Source organism: Plecotus auritus, assembly GCF_963455305.1.
Source record: "Plecotus auritus genome assembly, chromosome: 8".
Classification (NCBI taxonomy): domain Eukaryota; kingdom Metazoa; phylum Chordata; class Mammalia; order Chiroptera; family Vespertilionidae; genus Plecotus; species Plecotus auritus.
Window position 1 is genome coordinate 82,998,146 of NC_137782.1, and position 21,251 is coordinate 83,019,396.

The 21,251-nt window shown below is 37.5% G+C and overlaps 1 protein-coding gene across 3 annotated transcripts in view; it reads right to left on the reverse strand.

Moving 5' to 3' along the window:
* Positions 1-21,251, reverse strand: part of RALGAPA2 (Ral GTPase activating protein catalytic subunit alpha 2) — a gene marked incomplete at its 3' end in the record, with an annotated part of 304,312 nt that overhangs the window by 225,775 nt on the left and 57,286 nt on the right. For all 3 annotated transcript variants that reach the window (XM_080683050.1, XM_080683051.1, XM_080683049.1), the window contains exons 5-10: positions 17,517-17,560; positions 14,354-14,531; positions 13,480-13,595; positions 10,370-10,508; positions 8,416-8,615; positions 1,087-1,314 (exon numbers count right to left, since the gene is read on the reverse strand). In XM_080683050.1, the coding sequence (XP_080539176.1) occupies positions 1,087-1,314; positions 8,416-8,615; positions 10,370-10,508; positions 13,480-13,595; positions 14,354-14,531; positions 17,517-17,560 (905 nt within the window). The remainder of the gene's footprint in view (positions 1-1,086; positions 1,315-8,415; positions 8,616-10,369; positions 10,509-13,479; positions 13,596-14,353; positions 14,532-17,516; positions 17,561-21,251) is intronic.

Consider the following 21,251-nt stretch of genomic DNA (forward strand, 5'->3'; position numbering starts at 1 on the left):
TGACAAATGTAGACACCTATGTAACACAAATCTAATACCAAGGTATACCATGTTATCCTGCCCCAGGAAAGCAAATATATATAGTCTCTGGAGGAAAATCAAATCATAATAAAACCAAAATTTTTTGTATGAATCATCTGATTAATATGGTATGTAGCATATTAAAAAAATTAGAAACATGAGAAAGTAAATATTAACAAGACCACAATAAAAATAGGTAACATTTTAAATACAGAATATCTAGATAACGTATCAGAAAAGGATGTAAATAGTATTTAAGGAATAACTAAAATTAAAAACTCTGAAGAGAAAACCAGATCAAAAAAAATATATCAGAAAAACATCCAGAATGAGGCTTGCGAGACAAAAGGAAGGCTAACTCAGAAGAGAAGGTAAGAGAAAGAATACAATGAAAAGGTCACCCTAGCATAGCTGGAGATGCAGAGGAAAGATTACTAAAAAGGGGCTGAGATAATATCTGAAGAAAGAATGACTAAGAATTTTGCCAAAACTGATGAGATATAGGGCTTTGCAGGGCAAGTACAACTGCAGAAACCTCCAGCTCCTTAGAGAGCTCCCTGGCCCCTGGAACACCAGACTTGGGTTCTTCTTGGCTATGCTCATTTGTTCCTGCATATTGCAGGAACGGCTTTCTTTCCACCTACCGCTGGTTTTAAAGTTTGTTGAGGGAATATTAAGTGTTCTGGAATGATTTTGCTCAAATATAAAATTTTCCTTCTACACAGAGCAATTCTACAAAAAAAATTTTTTTTTAATTCACCCATGAAATAAAACACTCCATATGGCAAATTAAAAGTGAGATCAGAGGGCACTGGCTGGTGATCTCAGTGGTTGGTGCACTGCTCTATACACTGAAAGATGGCGGGGTTCAATCCCCAGTCAGGGCGTGTGCAGGAGGCAACCGATTGATGTTTCACTCTCTCCATTCCTCTCTCTCTAAAATCAATAAGAGCATGTCCTTGGGTGAGGGTTAAAAAAAAAAAAAAAAGTGGGATCAGAGGGATCATTATTCAGTCCTGTAATTTAGCCCAAAGCATCAATAGTATTTCTTGGAGTAATACTAACCTGGCGAAATACTTCATTCACAAAATTGACATAACCTCGCGTTGACAGGAGGATGCGCTGCACCATTTCATACACGTTTCGGTGCTCTTCTTCAATGCTACAGAGGCTAGAGTTGCTGAGCCTCCGGTCCGACAAGGTGCTGCTGTTAGAATGGTTCTTGTCTGGCTCTGCAGGCCCGCCACCCTCCAGCTCCGGTGCCCTCTCTTGCACTGCACCACCACCAACCGTCTGGAAGAAAGCCATTACCACTTCTGAGTCATCTTCTTTGGTACTCAAGAACAACTAGCAAAACTGAAGACTTGCTTTATTTTAAAGCTCTGGTTACCATCAACTTGACAACAAACTGGAAACCAGCACAGCTGGAAGCACATGGGGCTACAGGACCTACACTTACCAACTTTCCAATTCACCAACTAACCCCTCCCCCAACTCAGTCATTTTAACAGGAAAAATATTAAATTATTATAGGAAGGGAGGCTGTGAAATTTTATCAACCTAAAAAGTTTAATTTATATTTGTAAAATCACAGAATTAATTAACATGTGATTGCATTTATATTATCACCACCTTGGTCTCTACAATGTAGCACTTATTGTATAGCTGCAGAGATGTGAAATTTCAGTGGATATTTTGAAGCCACAGTGTTGAGAAGCATCACAATGGTCTCATAAGCCTAAGCGACATCTTGCTGGAGGAGTGCCAAGATCTATAAAGGGTATAAGAACCTTGATTTGAGTTCTATATCTCACATCAAACTTAACTGGAATATTCATAAAATTTTAGATATCTAGAAGACTTGAAGACCTTAAGAACATACAGAAATAAAATAATTCATACAGTAAATCACAAAGTTTAACACTGGTTTATGCTCTCATTTCCCTAGAGATTAAATGTTTCTTCCAAAAATGCATAATTTCATTTCACTTTTGTATTATTCTTTCAAGTGCCAAAATAAATAACTCAAATACCACTAAAATTTCTAACCCACTGTGAATATTTTTTATAAGAAGTGATAAGCTATGAGTAGTACAAAATAGTAATTTCAGTAACTACCAAGGACAGTTTGAAAGCAAAGCTTGTTATTGAAATAGTAACCTCTAGGGAAAAATTAATGGAAGATTATATTTATAACTAGAGGCCTGATGCATGAAGATTCGTGCAAGAATGGGCCTTCCTTCCCTGGCTGCTGGGACCGCCTTTGCTCCGGCTGGAGCCACCTTTTTGCTCTGGCCCGGAGCTGCCTTTCCGCCTTCCCATGCTGCCCAGAGGCCTGGAGCAGCTGGGGCGGTGCAGAACGCCTGCGTCCCGCCCCGGCTGCTTGGCACCTGAGTATGCAAATTAACCTTCCATCTTTGTTGGGTTAATTTGCATACTCACTCCTGATTGGCTGGTGGGCGTCGCAAAGGTATGGTCAATTTGCATCTTACTCTTTTATTAGTGTAGATAATTTTCTCTTCATGACATAGCAATTAAGCCTATGTGGCTTGTCAAAGGCACTGTCACACTTATATAAATTATTTCATCTTGTTGATGGATCAACAACTATCTTCCACAGAAAATTAATTTTATTCATTTTGACTGATATTTTATCTTAATCTTAAAAGCATGGAGGTTGGATTAAGACTAATGTCTCTTGCAGCTCAATAACTTGTGATTTTTTGTTCAATTCCCCCCATTTTCCCCAGAGGCCAAAAAAGGAAGGAAAAAACATCCATCCACACATACATATGTAGCAAATTAAACATGGCCACAAATTCTTTGGCCACTCCTTCTGTAGAGAGGTGAAGCCTATGTCCCCTCCCTTTGATCCCCATGGACTGTGTGACCATGTTACCAGCAGAACAGAGTGGAAGTGACCTGTGCTAATTTCAGGTCTAGGCCCAACAGGCTGACAGTCATCCCTTCCCATCTCTTGGAACATTTGCTCTTGGAGCCCTGAGCACACAGGGAAGAAGTCCAAGTACCCTGACAGACAGGATATGGAAAGAGAGGCCCAGCTGAGCCCAGCCTCCACTGCACCCACCAAAGTAACAGGCATGTGAATAAAATTACCTTGTAACTTCCAGACCAACCAGCCATCAGCTGAAGACCATGCCACCCTCAGTTAATACCACATAAAACATAAGAATTGCCCAACGAAATCCTACCCAAATTCCTGACCCAAAAAGTGAAATATGTAGTATGGTAAAAGGGTTATAGTTTTAAGCTGCTGTGAGGTCATTAGATAAGTAATTAGATAACATAGCAATTAGATAACTAAAATAATGTACATAAAGAATTATGTTTAAAGGTACCCAGTCACTCAAAAAATGAGCTCCGGTGTCCAAATAGAACATAACAGTAGTATTGTGTATTTCCCATCATGCCATGAATGAAAATTACAGTGGACTCTTGAACAACAGGGGTTAGGGGCACCCACCAAGGATGGAAAATAATGTACTTCTGATAAAATTATGCTTTTCTTAGCCTGCTCTAGTCCACACTCTTTCCACAAAAGTCTGCTTTCCAAAAATATCAACATATTTTGACAGACATTTATAATTATAGTAAGGGATAAGAGCGAAAACAAAAGGATAATCCAAGTCTAGTCATTTCTTGTCTATTTTATGAAGATTAACAGTGAGAGCATGAATAAGAATTAAGCACACAGAAAGGTCCATTTTGCACCCACTACAATCAAGCTGGAATCCTCAACTGCATTGAGTGGCCAGATTATTATGATCTCTGAACGCATAACAATCTAGCCACTCAGTGTGTGTGTGTGTGTGTGTGTGTGTGTATTAGAGGCCCGGTGCATGAATTCGTGCATGGGTGGGGTCCAGCCAGCCTGGCCAGGGAGAGGGGACTTGGGCGGTTGGCCGGCCTGCCTGCTGGTCGAACTCCTGGTCAAGGGGACAATTTGCATATTAGCCTTTTATTATATAGGATATACACTGAGTGGCTAGATTATTACGCGTTCAGAGATCATAATAATCTGGCCACTCAGTGTATTATTTAGTATTAGTTGACTTGGTGGTAAATGTGAGGATGATTCTTACCTCTTCTGGATGTGATGACACCTCAGTGAAGCAGACAGCTGCCTCGGGAAATGTGCATGATACAGGCTACCACGTAATCCAACCCTCTCTACCACCCTGTTTTCCTCTTAACCCACAGCTCATACTGAGGACACCCACAAAGCAGGTGTGAAACAGGAGAATGCAACTGCCATTCTGTTGGTGATGCCTGATGCCACTCATTTCCCATCATGATTTGCCTGCATGGTTGGGGGCAGCCTATGTTTGCTTTAGGAGAGCTTAAGAACACAGAAAGTACAAGAGTGGTAGTCAACAAATGAATCTGTACAATAACTCCTGTGGGGTTGTCAATTTGTGCGATTCACTTTTCCTAACTGTTCATCTCATGAAATAGAACAATTTCAGGAAACTCACAGCCCATGAATCATTACTGAAGGGCTGATTCAGAATTAGTGAAGGTGATACTTTAATAATAATGTATCTAAAAAATGCAACTAAAAGAGTTATCATACAAATAAATGTAATCAACTGCCTTATCATCCCAAACTTTCTTTTTCATTCTCTACTGGACTTTTGGGGGTTTTAATTTTAATTAATGTACATGTAGAACTAGTAAAAAAAAAAAGTTGCTGTTGCAATTTTAAAATCACCACTCTGCTTTTTCTAATACATGTTGAAGTACTTCTATCTTATACAAAAATGAATCACTAAGGAATAAATAATTCTTCAGCTGAGATGATGAACAAAGACTGCTCAGATTTGAAAGGGCGGGGGTTTGCTGCTGTTGCCAACATGTTATGGATGTATGGGATTGATACCATTGTAATAACCTGGTTATTATTAAACAGGAAAGGAGTTAAAGGGAAGACTAGATAATATAGACATGCCACTTATACAGCTTTGCTAAGTCTATTACCCACTGATTGATGGGGGAAGGGGCTGAACAAAGGCAGTTTGGACGAATGGCCAGTAAGGTCTGAGTGAGGTAGGAAGGTGCTTACCTGTCTGTCAATCATACCAAGAAAAAATTAGTGGCCAGGATGGGTGTGGCCACTGCAAAAACTGAATATTTAAACTGCTGAACAAAGGAAGTTCGCTCTCTCTCACACACGCCAGGCTCTATTTGCTCTTGACCTTTTGGCCCTCTGGCCCTCTTGGGACTCCTGTTGCAAGGGATGCGCTCCCCTGTGCCCACGTGGCCCACAGCCATGTGGGACCCACAATGAACTAATGGACTTTAATTAGCTCGGATGCTGAACTGGACCCGGCTGCAACATGGAACAGAATCTCTGGACACTGACCTTGCTTTTGGCTCTACTGGAACCCCAGCTGCACCTCTTTCAGGGCTGGTTTAAGGGGTATGAAACTTCAGAACCCAAGAAATGTAACTGCACACAAATAAAGCCTTTTATCGCATCCAATTCTCCCATGCCAATCTTAGAAAATTCATTTTCTAAAGATATTACAAGAACCTCACCCCCACAAGTGACAGGGAAGTTCTATTCTCCGGTGACAGGATGTACTTCTGTTCTACCTTGAATGACACCACTGAACAAAAAAATATGTTAAACCAGATTCTCCAAGTGTTATATAAGCTAAGTCTCTAGAAGATGTACTATCCTTTCTTCCCTGGTAAAAAAACAAAAAACAAAAACAAAACAAAAAACCCCTCTCAATTGTATTACTTCTAAATCAAGAGGAAGTAAGTTGCCCTAGCTGGTTTGGCTCAGTGGATAGAGCATCAGCCTGCGGCCCAGGTTTGATTCTGGTCAAGGGCACATGCCCAGGTTGCAGGCTTGATCCCCAGTAGGGAGCATGCAGGAGGCAGCCAATCAATGATTCTCTCTAATCACTGATGTTTCTATCTCTCTTTCCCTCTCCCTTCCTCTCTGAAATCAATAAAAAATAAAATAAAATGAGGAAGTAAATTCACTTTGGAAAATAATACACACAAAAAACTTGTCATACATGACCTGTAACATAGTAATAGTAGCCTAAGTGTGAACTCTATTTGGAAACAGCACTTAATATAATGTTTTAAAGGGCTTTTACAAGAGCAGCATATTCTTTGGAAAGACATTTTAGACCACTTCACTTAGATAGTAATGTTCACTTTACATGGATAAAATTATACTAAATTTGAAATTCCAAACAAAAACTTTCACGAGGCAAATGCAATTGTAGTGCTTTTATTCCTGCAACTTCACTTCTAAAAGTTAATATTTAATTGTTTACACTGCTGCTTTTTCTAATGTTCAATATAAATGAAAAGCAGAACAAAGTAGACACATGTAAGATGAGGTGGGAACCAGAGTTGTAAGGCAGAGAAGGGAAAATAGGAGACAACTGGTCAGCTGCACGATGACCCCCAAACGATGTCCATACCTAACCCCTGAAACCTCTGAATGTTAGCTTACTAGTATATAATTTCATACAAAATTTTTTATATCCTAATTGGTAAATAAAAGTCTCTTGTCATGGCTCAAAACAAACTATGTTTCCCTGACTGCTGGTGAAATCTGGGCCCATTTTATTTGCTCTTCTGTGAACTTCATCTCCTTTGTCCATTTTTTCAATTGGGCTGTTTGTCTTATCAATTTGTAGGCACTCTTTATATTGTAGAGATGCGAGCTCTATTAATAGCCATGATGTTACAAACACTTTCCTCAGCTTGAGTGTGGCTTTATGCTATCTTCTGACACATAAATATTTTTCTATTTTTTCAAATAAAGTAGAATCTCATTTCCTCTGTGGCTTGTGAGCTTTATCTCTACCTAAGGTGGTCTACTACTTGCCAAATTTATACATTCTCTAGATTTTTCTCCCAAGTTCTTTATCATTGTTTTTATATGTAGGCCTTTAATCAATCTGACATTTGTTTATGTATGTGATACAAAGCAAGGAAGGTTCTGGGAAAGACAGACAGACAGCCAGGTCCTTTCAGCTTCAGGGCTGTAGGTTACATTAGATATTCAGTGCTAATGTCAGTCTCATTCCTTTGCAGGAACCTCTGGTTTCTGTCAAGAAGCTGTATAGTTTTATTCTTAATCCATGAAAGTCAAATGCCAGTTTAACTGTTTAGCTAATTTTACCTGGGACTCAAAGGCCTTTTCAGTCTAAAGCATGACTTCTTTTCAGCTCAGGTAAACTTTCCTTTTTATTAGTTCAGTTATTACCTCTCATTCTTTTCTCCTCTGCCCTCACAATATTTGCATGGTAGGTCTGGATCTGTTCTCAGATCTTATTTATTAATTTCCATCTCTTAGAATTTCTGCTCAGTGTTGTGGGATTTTTCTTCAAATATTAATTTTGTTATCAGCAGTGATCATTACCTTCTTTGGTTTACTGGTATGTAATAAAAAGGTAAGGTTTTCTAAAACTTTCAGCAAGTCTTTTGTTGTTCTTATTGTAACTATCTCTCTCTCAGTCTTTTTTAAAAATAAATTTCTCTAGTTCCTGGGTCAGTTCCTGTCAATGGGGCCACATGCTCTGGACTTGTCTGGTGCTTCTTCACCTGCCAGTTACCTTAGATGTGTGCACTTTCCCAACTCAGGCCTGGGTCACACTGCTGGGAACCCTAAGGCAAACCTGCACTAAGTGGTCCACACTTCTTGTCCCTGTTCTTAGGAACAACAAAAAACTCACAAGACCATAACTCTTCTGTGAGATGACTACTCTCTGATTTCCACAAGTGGTCCTGCTCTATTCAGCACTAAGTCCCTAAACAACTCAGCGTGCTGGTCGAGGCCAGCAAGAACCAGAAGTCCCCATATAAGAAGTCTTCACCTAATGCCTCGGAGCGAAACAGCCTTCTCTTCCAGGGCTCAACAACCACCTCAAAATCCTGAGATGCTGATCCACCCTTCCCCTGAGTTCCCAAAGCACTTGAGAGTCTCACAGGTCTTCTCCATGGCCCACCAGCAAAATTCCTGAGGGCCTTCCATGTGCTGAGGATTGGCAAAAGCAAGATAGGCCCTGGTCTAACGCTCAGAGGTCACTGGTACCAGAGTGAAGGGGGGGAAATGAGAGGGATACAGGAGTGTGCACACAACAGCCATCTTCTCAGAATATCTCTCTCATGCCCAAGATTGCCTCATCATGGCAATGCCAACAGAATACAAGTGTTTCTAACTCAGAGCTTCTTCTGAAACTTTAGCATCACAGACAGGGCATGCCAAAAAAAAAAAAAAAAATGAGTCCTTACAACCAACAACCTACAAGAACCAATAACCCTAATAATCAAGTGCTTTGTATGTGTCAGTGTATGATATTAAATATATATAAAGATATATAAAGAGGAGGAATGACATACCTGCATGATTTTAGGCAATACATCAACTCCATTTTTAGTGTTTTGTATTGTAGTTAGATACTTTTTTTCCAAAAAGAAAGTTACAATCCACTTAATAAAAACAACACGAGCTGCCATGTATGGAATTTTTGTACTATAAATGTTTTCAGTGTCTCGAGTTGTGGTAATGTACACGGGCTTTGGTCTTAAATGGGGAATATCTGTAAGAAAAAAGAGTGCATGATTAGGTTAGTGAAACTTGACATTATGTAATTCCTACAAATATTTCAGTTTCTAAGCAAATAGACATATATTTGGTTGTCTGAATAGCAATTAAGATTAAAGAACCAGAAATTATTTAGAATGTCATCGTTTGGAAGGCTCACTTCTAATTCTGCCTTGCAATCTGACTAAGATGGGTGATGGTGGTTGTTACTGTTTACTTACAGCTGTGGTATACAGCTATGGAAAAACTAAGCTAATAACTCTTTTCACAAATTTGAGAAATTACGTGAGATTATAATAGTGAAATGTTTTCACATATGTTATAATGAATTTAATCTTATTTTATGATTGGAACAAGTATAAAACCGTGTTATAAACATTTTTTCATCATTTTAAGTATCTTAACATCCAACACTATACTAAAAAATAAATCAACCAAACTTCAGTTTTATATCCTTTTTCCTTTAGATAAATTTAAAGAAATAGAATCAGTATAATTTACTTTATATCTGAAAGAATTCAGAAAATCAAGTTTCATTTTTGAAGTATCAGATACCACCATTTCCAAAGAATTAATAAGAGGTTCATTTTCATTCTTTCTATTCCATAATCAATATGAAAATTATATTATAATGAATTTAATAATAAATTAATTTATTCCTGTAATTCCAACTCTCTTACTAATTTTTGTACATGAGGCAGAAAAATTCTTAGCAAACAACTTTATATTTCAGGATGTTAATAACATACTATGTTTTCTATAACATAAACTACTAATGAAATCAGAAACAAAATTTGAAAAAAATACCCACATACAAAGCTAACAAAATACACATCCTAGTACCCTCACCAGCAGTATTTCTACGCCTTTCAAAATGCACCACGTTTCAGTTGTTTCCCATTTGCGAGAGAGAGAGAGAGAGAGAGAGAGAGAGAGAGAGAAAGAGAGAGAGCGAGCAAGCGCATGTGGACAAATAAATGCCCACAGACAACTGAATTAATTGTCCACATTCTCCAGGTGGATTAATGTCCGTTGTAATCTTTTCCTCTCCCAAATGCTCTTAATTATTCATTGTCACTAATTTCACCTGCTTTAGATAACAGGCAGAGGAAGATTTGCCTCACCTCTACCTCTCTAAGGGATGCTTCTGGCCTGTGAGTCCTCATTTCTTAAAGAAGGAAAACTTAAGAAGCTAAATAAAAAAAATCCCTTATGTTTCCTTCATCTCTGGGCTTACAGTCCCCAGGCTGCCCAATTGCCCAACATCTGCCCCTCCGTAAGCAGCTGTGGGTCATCTCTGCTGGGTGAAAGTTCCAGTGAAAAAGGCAAAGGCATGCTTGTGGGCAGCTGTGTGGCCTGGGCTTGCCTATCTACTGAGCAAGGTCTGGGGTCACCACACCCTACCACCAGTAAGAGAAGACTTACTGAAATGTAAGCTTTATTTTTTTTACATTAAAAGATTTTAAATATAATTACACCCCCTAAAATCACAATTCATTGCAAATTATTTCTGAGTATGGAGCCACAGTTCCCTTTTATTGCTGTGAGTTGAGGTACATCTTAGTTTGTATAAACAATTAAAGCAGTTAAAATCAGTTATTAGGAAACTTTAAACCTCTTACAATAAAGTTAGCATTAAGTATAAGAAAAAGATTACTATTTTACTTAAAAATAATAAAAAATCACTTTGAAAGAAACTGTACAGCTTCTCTGTGGAAATCCTCTTTATACAGCTCAAACAGTACTTACCAAGTACAGGTTTGTAGATGTTTGTTAACTTAGTAAATGATGGAAATAAATGAGGAAGATAATACTTTCGAAACAATGTAAAAAGAAATTTAAAACCGGTATCTTGATTCTCCTTATTTTTCCACTCCAAGCTTGCAGCCTTTGGATATTGGGGGGAAAAACACATATATTTACATTTCAAATTAATGTATACTAAACTGATTTATTTTAAAAATTGACAAGTACTGATAATCATGTAATAAAATCGTATCTTAAAACTCAAAAGGTGACAAAAATGAATAATTCTAAACAAACCAATAACTATGTTAAAAACATTTTTATCGAATATTTAAAAAAATTACCCAACAATCTTGCTCTACTACATCATGTTCTTATTTTTTTCACGTTCTTTATAATAATTTAACATTCCTCATGCCCTTAAAACATCTAGTTAGATATAAAAGGTGCTTTTTTAAAAACTCAAAAAGGCCATTTATAATAAACAAGAATTAAGGAAACAAAACCTTTTAAAGATTTCATCCAATGGTACCTCCATGCAAAATCAGTATCAAAAGGTGCAGCTATGGAATCTTGGAAAAATGCATTGTCCTTACTAAAAGCAATCCACAGGACAGGAGAAGCTAGGGCTGCCAGTTCAGCCACACCTATTAGTGGGGTCTTAATACTTGTTAGAACTCAGAGTGTCCTACACCAGAGTTTCCCAAATTCCTTCATGACGCAGTCCACTTAGAAAATGATAACAGTACAGCACCTGAGCTAAAGGAACGAGGGGCTTTGGCGGCTCCTGGGCAGAGGAGCTCAGTGTCTGTAACCTGCCAGAAGTTCTTTGGGATGGGCCAAGGCAGAAACTCTGCTCTGAGGACTCACCCCAGGTAAGGGGGTGAGGAGGATGGACACGCACACATAATTCTGCACACAATTTAGGGGCTCAGTCTAAATAAAAACCTCCCCCAATATCAATGGCTTCCTTCCTCTTATGATGATTTCCTAACTTATCTGAGGTCACACAGCTCATTAATGACACATCTAGAATGAAAACCCGTCTCCCAACACATCGAAGATTGAGATACTCTATGCTCATCTGGGACATATGGAAGGCCCTGCCACTTCTGAAAACAGTTTGAGATGCATGTAGAATGGACCAGCAGAGCTAAAATGTGGAGCTTCTAGAAGATGACAGAATACCCCAGCAGGACTCCCATGATTTGGAGCCCTGTGTTTCTGGTGCTGGCTAAAGGAAATGGGGGAGGAAAGCAGAAAAGTTCACCCAGCAGGACAGAGTAGTCAGAAAGAGCAGCCAAAGGCTGAATCTTGAGGGACAGCAGAGAGAAATACAGTCAGTCCCCCAAAGAAAACTGGAAAGAAGTAAAAGGGAGAAGGAAAGCCAGAATAAAACATCACAGGAGGAATCTCATGAAGGGGGGGCTGCCACTGTGAAATCATCTCAAAGACTGAGTACAGAACAAACGTAAGAGTGTCTTCCTCTGGACTTGACCACAAGAACCCCTTCATGTTCTTGAACCTCTCAGCAATGACAGGGCAGAGGGAGATGACAGAGGGTGTCGAGGAACGTCAGGTGAGAAAGTGGACTTGGCAGAGGTTATTACAGCAACAAGCTTGTCTGTGAAGGGAAGGACAGAGACTGGACTATACCCAGGAGGAACTCAGGGATGAGAGAAGTGTTCGCTAAGAGAAAAGCACTCAGTAGCTTTTTTCTAATCATATCAATGTTCAGAAATACAGACTAAGAGACATAAATCATTTATTGAAATCATTATTATTTCAGTTCTGTATTCAGTTGGTAAATGTAAAAGAAATATGTGACATATAGCAGACCTGTGCTGATGGCATGATGAGATAATTACATATGCTTTCATTCAAATCTCCCTGCCTGCTCTGCCTACTCCGGACCCACCAGTCAGCCTCAGGGCCTGCCTCCTTCTCCATCATGTCTCACTAGCATAGAGATCAGGGTTAGGGAAGGAATAAAGAGGCAAAAATAGTTTATTACACTATAAAATAATATAAATATAAACATATAAACATGTAAACATATAAACATATATATATATACTGGTATGCATGCTTCTGCCCCAGTTACTGGCACAGAGCCCTATAATTCTTATAACATCTTAAGTGTTGAGAGCACTAGGGGCATCTTTTTTCTATTGAGGTGACTCTGGGTGGGTTCCTGGATGGGGGTTGGTCACCAGAAAGACGAACCCATGATTACAACTTGGAATTTTTAGCCCGTACTCCCCATTTCTCCAAAAAGGGGAGAGGGACTGGAACTGAGTTAATGATCGATCATGGCTATGGGAGGAAACTGCCATAAAATCCCAACAGCAGAGTTTCAGTGAGCTTCCAGGTGGGTAAACACGTCCACGTACCAGACAGTGACACATCCCAACTCAATAGCGACAAAAGCTCCTCCTCGGGACCTTTCCAAACCTTGCCCTATGTATCCCTTCATCTGGATATTCACCTGTATCCTTTGTCATATTCTTTAATAAACTGGTAAACATAAGTAAATATTGCCCTGAGTTCTGTGAGCTGCTCTAGCAAATTAATTGAATTTGAAGAGGGGGTCATAGGAACCTCTGATCTGTAGGCAAATTAGACAGAAGTTGTGGATAGCCTGGGGACTTACTACTTGGGATTAGCATCTGAATAGTATGGGAACAGTCTCATGGGATTGAGACCTTAACATGTGGACTCTGATGCTATCTCCAGGCAGATAGTGACAGAGTTCAATTAAATTGTAGGACACCCAGCTATTGTCACATAGAATTGCACATTGGGGTAAAAAACTCAGATGAGCAGAAGTGTCATATGTGACATGTTCTGTGGGAATATGGTAATAATATTAAAGTAAAGAAGACACACAGATGGAGAGCTGAATTTTTCCCTTAACATGCACACTAACACAAAATAGTGTACATGCTTGGAATTTGCTGACGTGACCTGGTACATTCTCTATGTTTAGTGAAATAGCACATAAAAACACCTCAAAAAGCAAAAATGCAAAACGTGGACAAATAGAAGATAATATTTTTCTCTTTCCTACTGAGAATAAGAACATCACTGAATTATCTACGATTTGCTCTTACCTGAATAACCATATATTTCAACAGTATTTGAAGAAAAAAGCATGTTTGGTCCTCAGCAATCTTTTCCCCTGATATGGCTGGCAGGAGTGGAGTGATTTCCTCTGGATATATCTTTGCTGCAGAGTGGAAAATAATGAGAGCTCTTTCACCACAGTTAAATTTTAAACAGGGTTTTTTTTAAAAAATGGCATCTATTAAAATACCTCTATCCAGCCATTAGAACTGCTCACACAGACCACGCCAGTGTGCATGAAGGTCTGGGAAACAGGAGACAGAAGCCCATGAAGCCACCCCTACCACTGCACCATCCTTTTCCCTCTCAAATTCTGCTTTGGTCAGTCTAAGATCAAATTCCTGTCATTTGGCAATAAAACTGATATGCAGTTATAAATCAATGGTCCTAAAAGGACATAAATGGCTGCCAGAAATAGTCCCATGAGGCCACTATTGTCCTCCCATGAATGTTGCATGAAAATACACAGCTGGCAAAAAAGAACCTGGGTCAGCAGATGAATGTCCACTTATGAAACAACAGTAATGAGGACAAAAGACAGTACTTTCAGGCATTAATAGCCACAAAAACACTCCAGACATACCATGTGTCTCTACTTTCTGCTATTGCCAACATCTATTCACTCCCTTCCATTCCTGTTTCCACCACTTCAGTAAACTTCTCTTGTCATCATTTCATATAAAATAGTCTGAAGTCTTTCAATTCTAATGTTTGTAAGACTCTTGTGACTATGAACAGGATTCCTCTCCAAAATTCATCTATAAAATCAAGATTTCTATTCAAGAAAATGGCAAACCAAGGAATTCCTTAATGTAACTTCAAGAGTCCTTTCAACCAGTAAGATCTGCTCACATCACTCACCATCAGCTACACTAGGGCTCGGATTGATGAGTGTCTCAAGAGTACAGGGTCCTCTGGAGGACATGATTGCTGGGAAACCAGGCACGAGGCAAGCAAAAATCAGCACCTGCTCTTCTGCACAGTTTGTCTGAAGTGCTTGAAGCCACAGAAGAAACAGCCTGATTCCTTCACATCTTATCTAAAAACAAAATTAAAAGTAAAAAAATTAAACATATGTATTTGTAGAAATGCATTTTAATGTAGCATCAGTTCTGAGAAAGAAAAACTAGTGGTGGGAGGTACTTTTAAAGTACTCCACCAAGTTCTTTACTTAGAGACAAGTAAATAAGGATACTGCAATACAGCACAAAGGTTAAGAGCTTGGGTTCTGGAGCCAGAGTGCCCGGGTTCAAATGCCAGGCTCTGCCACTTTCTAGCTTAGCTGTGACCTGTGGAAAACCACTTAACTTCTCTATGCCTTAGTCTCTCCACCTGTAAAATAGGGATGATAACAGAATTTACCACGAAGTACTGGTATGGATTGAGTGAGTTAGAAAAGTACCTGGCTCACAGCAAGCACTATGTATTTCCTATTAAACATATTTCATTCCATAGGCACAATGCCCATATCATCAACACTCAATTACCCATGAAAACAATGCCAAAAAAATCTTCCTCCAAATTTACACTGTGCTTTGGACAGCATTCATGTCATGTCACTACAATAGGCATAAGTCCAATGCTCCTGTAAATCAGAACACTTAGAGCTAAATAAGACTGAAGAACTGGCTCTGAAGCATAGTAATGATCCCTCCTTTGGGAAAACTGCTGTTTGAAACTGCTGTTTTGAAGTTCTCTGCTATTTCTTGCTAGTCCCTTGTTCCATAAGTCAACTCTGTTATTTTTAGATGGTCTCTTATTCTGTAAAAATAACTTTGTTTTTAGCTTAAATAATAGAAAAGATAAACTTAACTGTCTAACCTTGCAAGCTAGCCATCTAACATAAGGGGCTGATAAGCTGATACTGATAATATTTTCATGCCAGGTGTTTGTTAGATATAATATGTACTCAAGGTTACAAGTTGTCTATATAGATATGATATGTACTCAAGGTTATCTGCAAAAATAACTTACACAAAGACCTAGAAGGATATAAAAAGGGAATACTCCTTTGTTTGTTCAGAATTTGACAGAGATACTCTGTTCTGAACCCGTGAGTAATAAAGATGACTCCTAACTAATTAGCTCATTAAGGCGTCTTGTATCTAGCTCGCTGATTTATGATACAACAGCTCAGTGGGCTGGGGAAGCTCTCATGTCCCTATCTATTCTCTCCAACACCTTTGCCATGTTCTAAATGGTGAGCATCACTGGTAGAAAACATCTATAGAGGCAGCTGTGTCCTTCCTCCTCCTCTACACTTACTTTCACCTTCATTCTATTCCAAGAATTCATAAACTCCAGTACTTCCATTTCTATATACCTAAATGGTTGAAAAGATAACATCAATGAAACAAGTTAAATAAGCAAGAGAGATGAAAAAGTGTCAGACAGAGCTGAAAGATTAGTGAGCTCCAAATGTAGGCAACTGAGGGACTGCCTGGTTGCCTTTCAATTACACCAAGGTACGGATCCTGCCAGAGTGAGTATTCAAGCCAAACAGGGAGGCTCTACAGAAAAGCCAAGAGGAGGAGAAAGGTCAAAAAAAGAAAAAAAAAGATTGGCTAACACCCCACAGAAGTCAAATTCACAAAGACAAGTGGCAGTGCTACTCCCATTAACAATGGACTCCACAGTGTACTTTCAGACCTGCTAGTGAACTAACTACTCATCTGCACAAACCCCCATGGCCCCTCACATCTGGCCTATCCCCAAGCAGGTAAATTAAGTAGTGACATTACTGAATGCATAAAGCTATTCAGAGTCAGACAAAAAATGACATTGTACTATATATACCTAATCAAATTATATTAAATTTAACAAGAAGAAAGTTCAAAATTCTATCACAAGTCTCCAATATTTTTATGCTAACTGTATTTAAGGTAAATAACATAAATAAGGCCAATAAGAAACATGAGATAACAATCTAACAGGTTTTAACTGTAAGACTATTAGTTATAATAGGAGGGACAAAATACGGAATCTATTGTGAAGCTAGAAGTAGCTCGCCTCCTTTTTTCAGCATGTAAGAGATATTTAACATACCAAGTTTAAGTGGCTATGATGGTTTAAACTGGTATAAAACCAAAAAATGTAGTAGCTTACTAAAGGCACACTCATAACTTAATGAGCTACAAGTGAATTACCTTCCATAAATATACATCCCAGGCTGGCTTCTTTTGCCAATGATGTTTTAGTGCCATCTTATCTCAGCATCAAATGGTTTGTCATTATAAAAGGCATATTCATTTTAAAATAAGACAATTTTAACTTAAATTACAAGATCAATCTGCTGTACATCAATAAATATTCAAGAGGAAGGCTCTGCTGTTCTTTCCCATACAACGGTGCTCAAAAATAATTCAGAGACAACAATAATTTTAATAAGATTATTGGGTGGACAGAATCATGCACGTTAGCTCTAAAGCTTAGAAAGGTTCAGCCCCTTCCCTTTTCTGATGATAAAATTGGAGCAGTTAGCACCTTGCCACTGGTTCCCTAACTGTATACAGCAAAATCAAAATTAGAATTCTAAACTCCAAATCCCAAGCCTGTTTCTCCTAATAATATTTAAAATGTCTATCACAGTAAGTTACGATGTAAGAACAAAACTAACAATATTGGAAATATAATTTCTCAGTTAAAAATAAAATCTAAGCCCTAGCCAGTTTGGCTCAGTGGATAGAGCATCAGCCCACAGACTGAAGGGTCCCAGATTTGATTCAGGTCAAGGGCACGTACCACAGTTGTAGGCTTAGCCTGGTTGGGTGCATGAAGGAGGCAACCAATTGATGTTTCTCTCTCTTTCTCTGTCTCTCTCTTTCCCTTCCACTCTCTCTAAAAACCAATGGAAAAATATCCTTGAGTGAGGATTACCAAAAAAATATTAAAAATAAATAAAATAAAACTAAAAACTAAGTCAAGTGGTTTTTAAAGTTCTTTTCAAATGGCCTAATTTTGTTACTTTATGGAATAACTTAAAACTAGTAAAAAATGCCATTACACATTCATCTAAAATAAATACCTTAACAGAATTTCCAGTGTGTAGAAGCTTCTTTAAAGTTGAGCCTGAAAGTTTAAAACAACAGATTAGAGATAAAGTATATAAATTTAAAATCTATTTTTAAAAGATCAGTTTTAGAAAGAAAAAATGTTTTTATAATAAAAGATAAAAAATAAAAGGAAGAAGGCTGACCTACAAAAACAAAACAATGTCATGGAAGGAGAGATGTTTTTAAGATGAAAGTACTTTGAATATGAACCTTTTCAAAATTCTTTTAAGAGTCAAAATGATTGATATTAAGGAAACACAGATGCCCACGCACATTAAGGAACTCTTTTCAAATAAGAACAAATTTGTGCAGTGGGGATATAAGAGCAGAAGGTTTCAACATGACAACTGGTGATAAGTACCAGAGAGCCTTGCCTGGCCACTTTAAGTATTTCTTAACACCATAAATTCACAAAGATCTTTCTACTCTGACTTTACCATTATGAAATCCTTTTCATTTTAATTTCAAAAAGTTTATCTGTATATATCTTACCTTTTTGATTTTTAAACTTATTCAAACTATGATTACACCCACCCCCATCTCTTCAACCCTACTGGTTGCCACTACATTGATTCATGTGAAAAAAAGAATTAATGAATAAGTAAAATCTAATTAGTTGAACTGATTCTCTGAATTTCTAACTTCTATTGGCTAGCTTTTATTGTATTTATAAATTATCTTAAATGTAAGTCTTACTACTTTTGAAGAGGCAGTAAGAATATCAAAGCTGGGACTAGGATGAGAAGAGTGAAGATTCTGCAAAAAAATTAAGGAGGCAACAAAAACTCAGTAGTCAAAACAAATATCTTAATGATATAGTTTTTAAAATTAATACAAAAAAATCCATGATGGACAATATTAAAATTTTACATAAGTATCAATGTTGAGTGAGTCAATGGAGCCTGGGGTAAAAGGAAAAATATATACCACTATATATTTTTAATGTATTTTTAATGGCCAAATTTCCCCAAAATTTTAAAATGTTGAAAAAATACTGAAAAATCAAAACAATCAATATTAAAAAGTATTTTAAAATCACATTACTTAAATATTTTATTCATAAAACAGAATGTACTATAATTTTGCTTTCTTGGCTTTAACAGAAGCAAATTCATCAATATTTTCTAAATCTACTTTCTTGTTTATCTCATTTCCAATTCCAAGAATTGCCATTCTTGATAATTTCTACTCAGGAAGAACTGACAATCATTTAAAGATCTTTTTCAAGGCCGTAAGTTCACAAAGATAGTTTGAATCTAAATTTAACATTATAAAATCCTTTCTTAATTTTAATTTTTTAAGAACTCCCTCTATATATCATGCCTCAAACAATTAATAAGAAATGCAGCATTCCCCCACTCCCCCCAGCAAAGGGGCAAAAACATAGAGAAATGCCCTCGGGGGCTGGCCTGCAAGGTCTGCTGAAAGCTGCCAGTGGAGCAGAAACATAGAACCTTCTGGCACTATAAATGTCTATGATAAATGCAAGAGAGCAGCAGTCTACTGGAGGAATTTGAAATTAACAAAAATTAACTCAAAATGAATCAAGGACATAAATGTGAAACATGTAAGTATAAAACTTCTAAAAGACACAGGAGAAGATCTTTATGATTTAGGTAAAATAGAGCATAGGAAATACAGTTGATAATATTATGCCAGGTGGGTGCTTGAAAGATTGGATGGATCACTTTCTAAAACATGACTGTCTATCCACAATGCTGTACACCTGAAACTAAATAAAATAATATTGAATGTCAACTGTACTTGAAAAATAATATATTTTTTTAATTTTAAAAAATGTTTATATAGCACTGTTCTTCCTATTACATACAGAATACTAGATTTAGAATGTAAAAAGCTAAAATAAGTAAGGATAGCAGAAACCTAAAATGTCAGCTATTGACTATTGAAAAGCTTCCTGCACTAGCCTCAGAGATTGTGCAAAAGTCAAGATGCCAAAGCTAAGACAAAATTTAAGGCACATCCCTTTCCTTTGAAATCTGGAGTTTCATTATAGTTTCTTAATTTCTACAACTAACTTGGTCAATACCTTGAGTGACAAATAGTAATGGTTTTAACAAGTCCAAATAAACTGGGAAGAATGCAAGAGGTACGGTGAGGTACGTAAAAAAAGTGTAGAATTACAAATCCATAATCCCTAATAAGCAATTGCAAAATCTGAAAAGCTAAGAAATCTGAAGGTTTTTGTGTAAATTTCTAGTGGACAGGAACTGACCTGCTCTGAACTAATGTGATGTCAATACCTGACTAACCTGAGGTTCTTCTGAATTAGCCCACTGATGATGAATACTCATATGTAGGCTACATAAGAAATAACTCTCTTGGTTACAGGGTGCTGCCCAGATCCCTATGAGTGTTATATACAGACATTAACACTGTGTTAATATTCACTGTACATCAATACACCATAGTGCCATTCTAAATCTGAAATATTCTCATTCCAAAGCACATCTAGCTTGAAGATCATTATAAAAGGGATGTGGACCTAACACCAATTCCTACCCAGTTTGATAAGTCATGGAAAAATATACTTATCTGAAAAGAGCCTGTTTGATTCAAGTACTAAGTATATAATCATCAATTATAAGAATTCCTTTACATGCAAATGGTTAAACTTCAGCCATGTTCTGAAACATGGCTCATTCTGAGTACGTTACAGGGCCAGCTTATTCTACATACTACGTAAGCTAGATAAACAACACCTACTCTTATGATGGCTCAGGAGACCTAGTACTTTGTAATCCCAATCCAGGAGTCAGTGTTCCTGGTAAGATGCTATCAAAGCTACTTGTACCAGCAGTTTTAACAGTAACCACGTGGTACTAGGCAGAAGTAAAGTACTACCACATACTGTCTAGTACATGCACAAAGTTTCACAACATATTTCGCAATTTAATTTCCACTCATAGTTCTAATAAATTTATTCATGCTGAGAGGAGCCTACCAGTCTTCAGACATTTTAAAGTATATCTGAAGAAAATGAGTATTGTTTTCATATAAATGACAAACAAAATTGAAAGATTATAGCTAACACAGACTAAACAAAAATACTGCATGTAGTTATTTCTCATTGTCACCAATTCCTGCTATATCATGGAAAATAACAAATCCCCATGATGAATCTTTAGATTATACTTACCATTTGATTTTTTAAATTTTACTTTAATTTAAATATACAAAGTCAAAGCATCGATTAGCAGAAATACTATCAATAACCCTCTAAAATTTAAAGAAAAACCTCTGTGCGTTTGAAAGATTTAAAGACCATGGCACTTATCCTTAATAAATTAGTCACTCAGTTCAGTAGATATATGTACCATATATACTTTACTTTCTTTACATTTATAACATACTAGAGGCCCAATGCATGAAATTCGTTCAAGGGGCTCAGCCCTCGCAGCCGCAGCGGCTTGCCTCAGCCCTTGTAGCCAGCTTCGTCCGGAAAGTCGTCCGGAAAGGTCGTTTGGCTATCTGGTCTAATTAGCATATTACACTTTTATTATTATAGATAACTTTAAATTGTTTATATAAGGGTCAGTCACATTTTTCACATAAATAATACTAAATTAAAATTAACATTCTGAATTTTAGAATATCCACTAAATGTGCCATGTTCTTTCAGGTTCCATGTCTTTATATATTGATTTTTCCACCTAGAAAGCCCTTTCCATAGTCGCCTTTCAAGG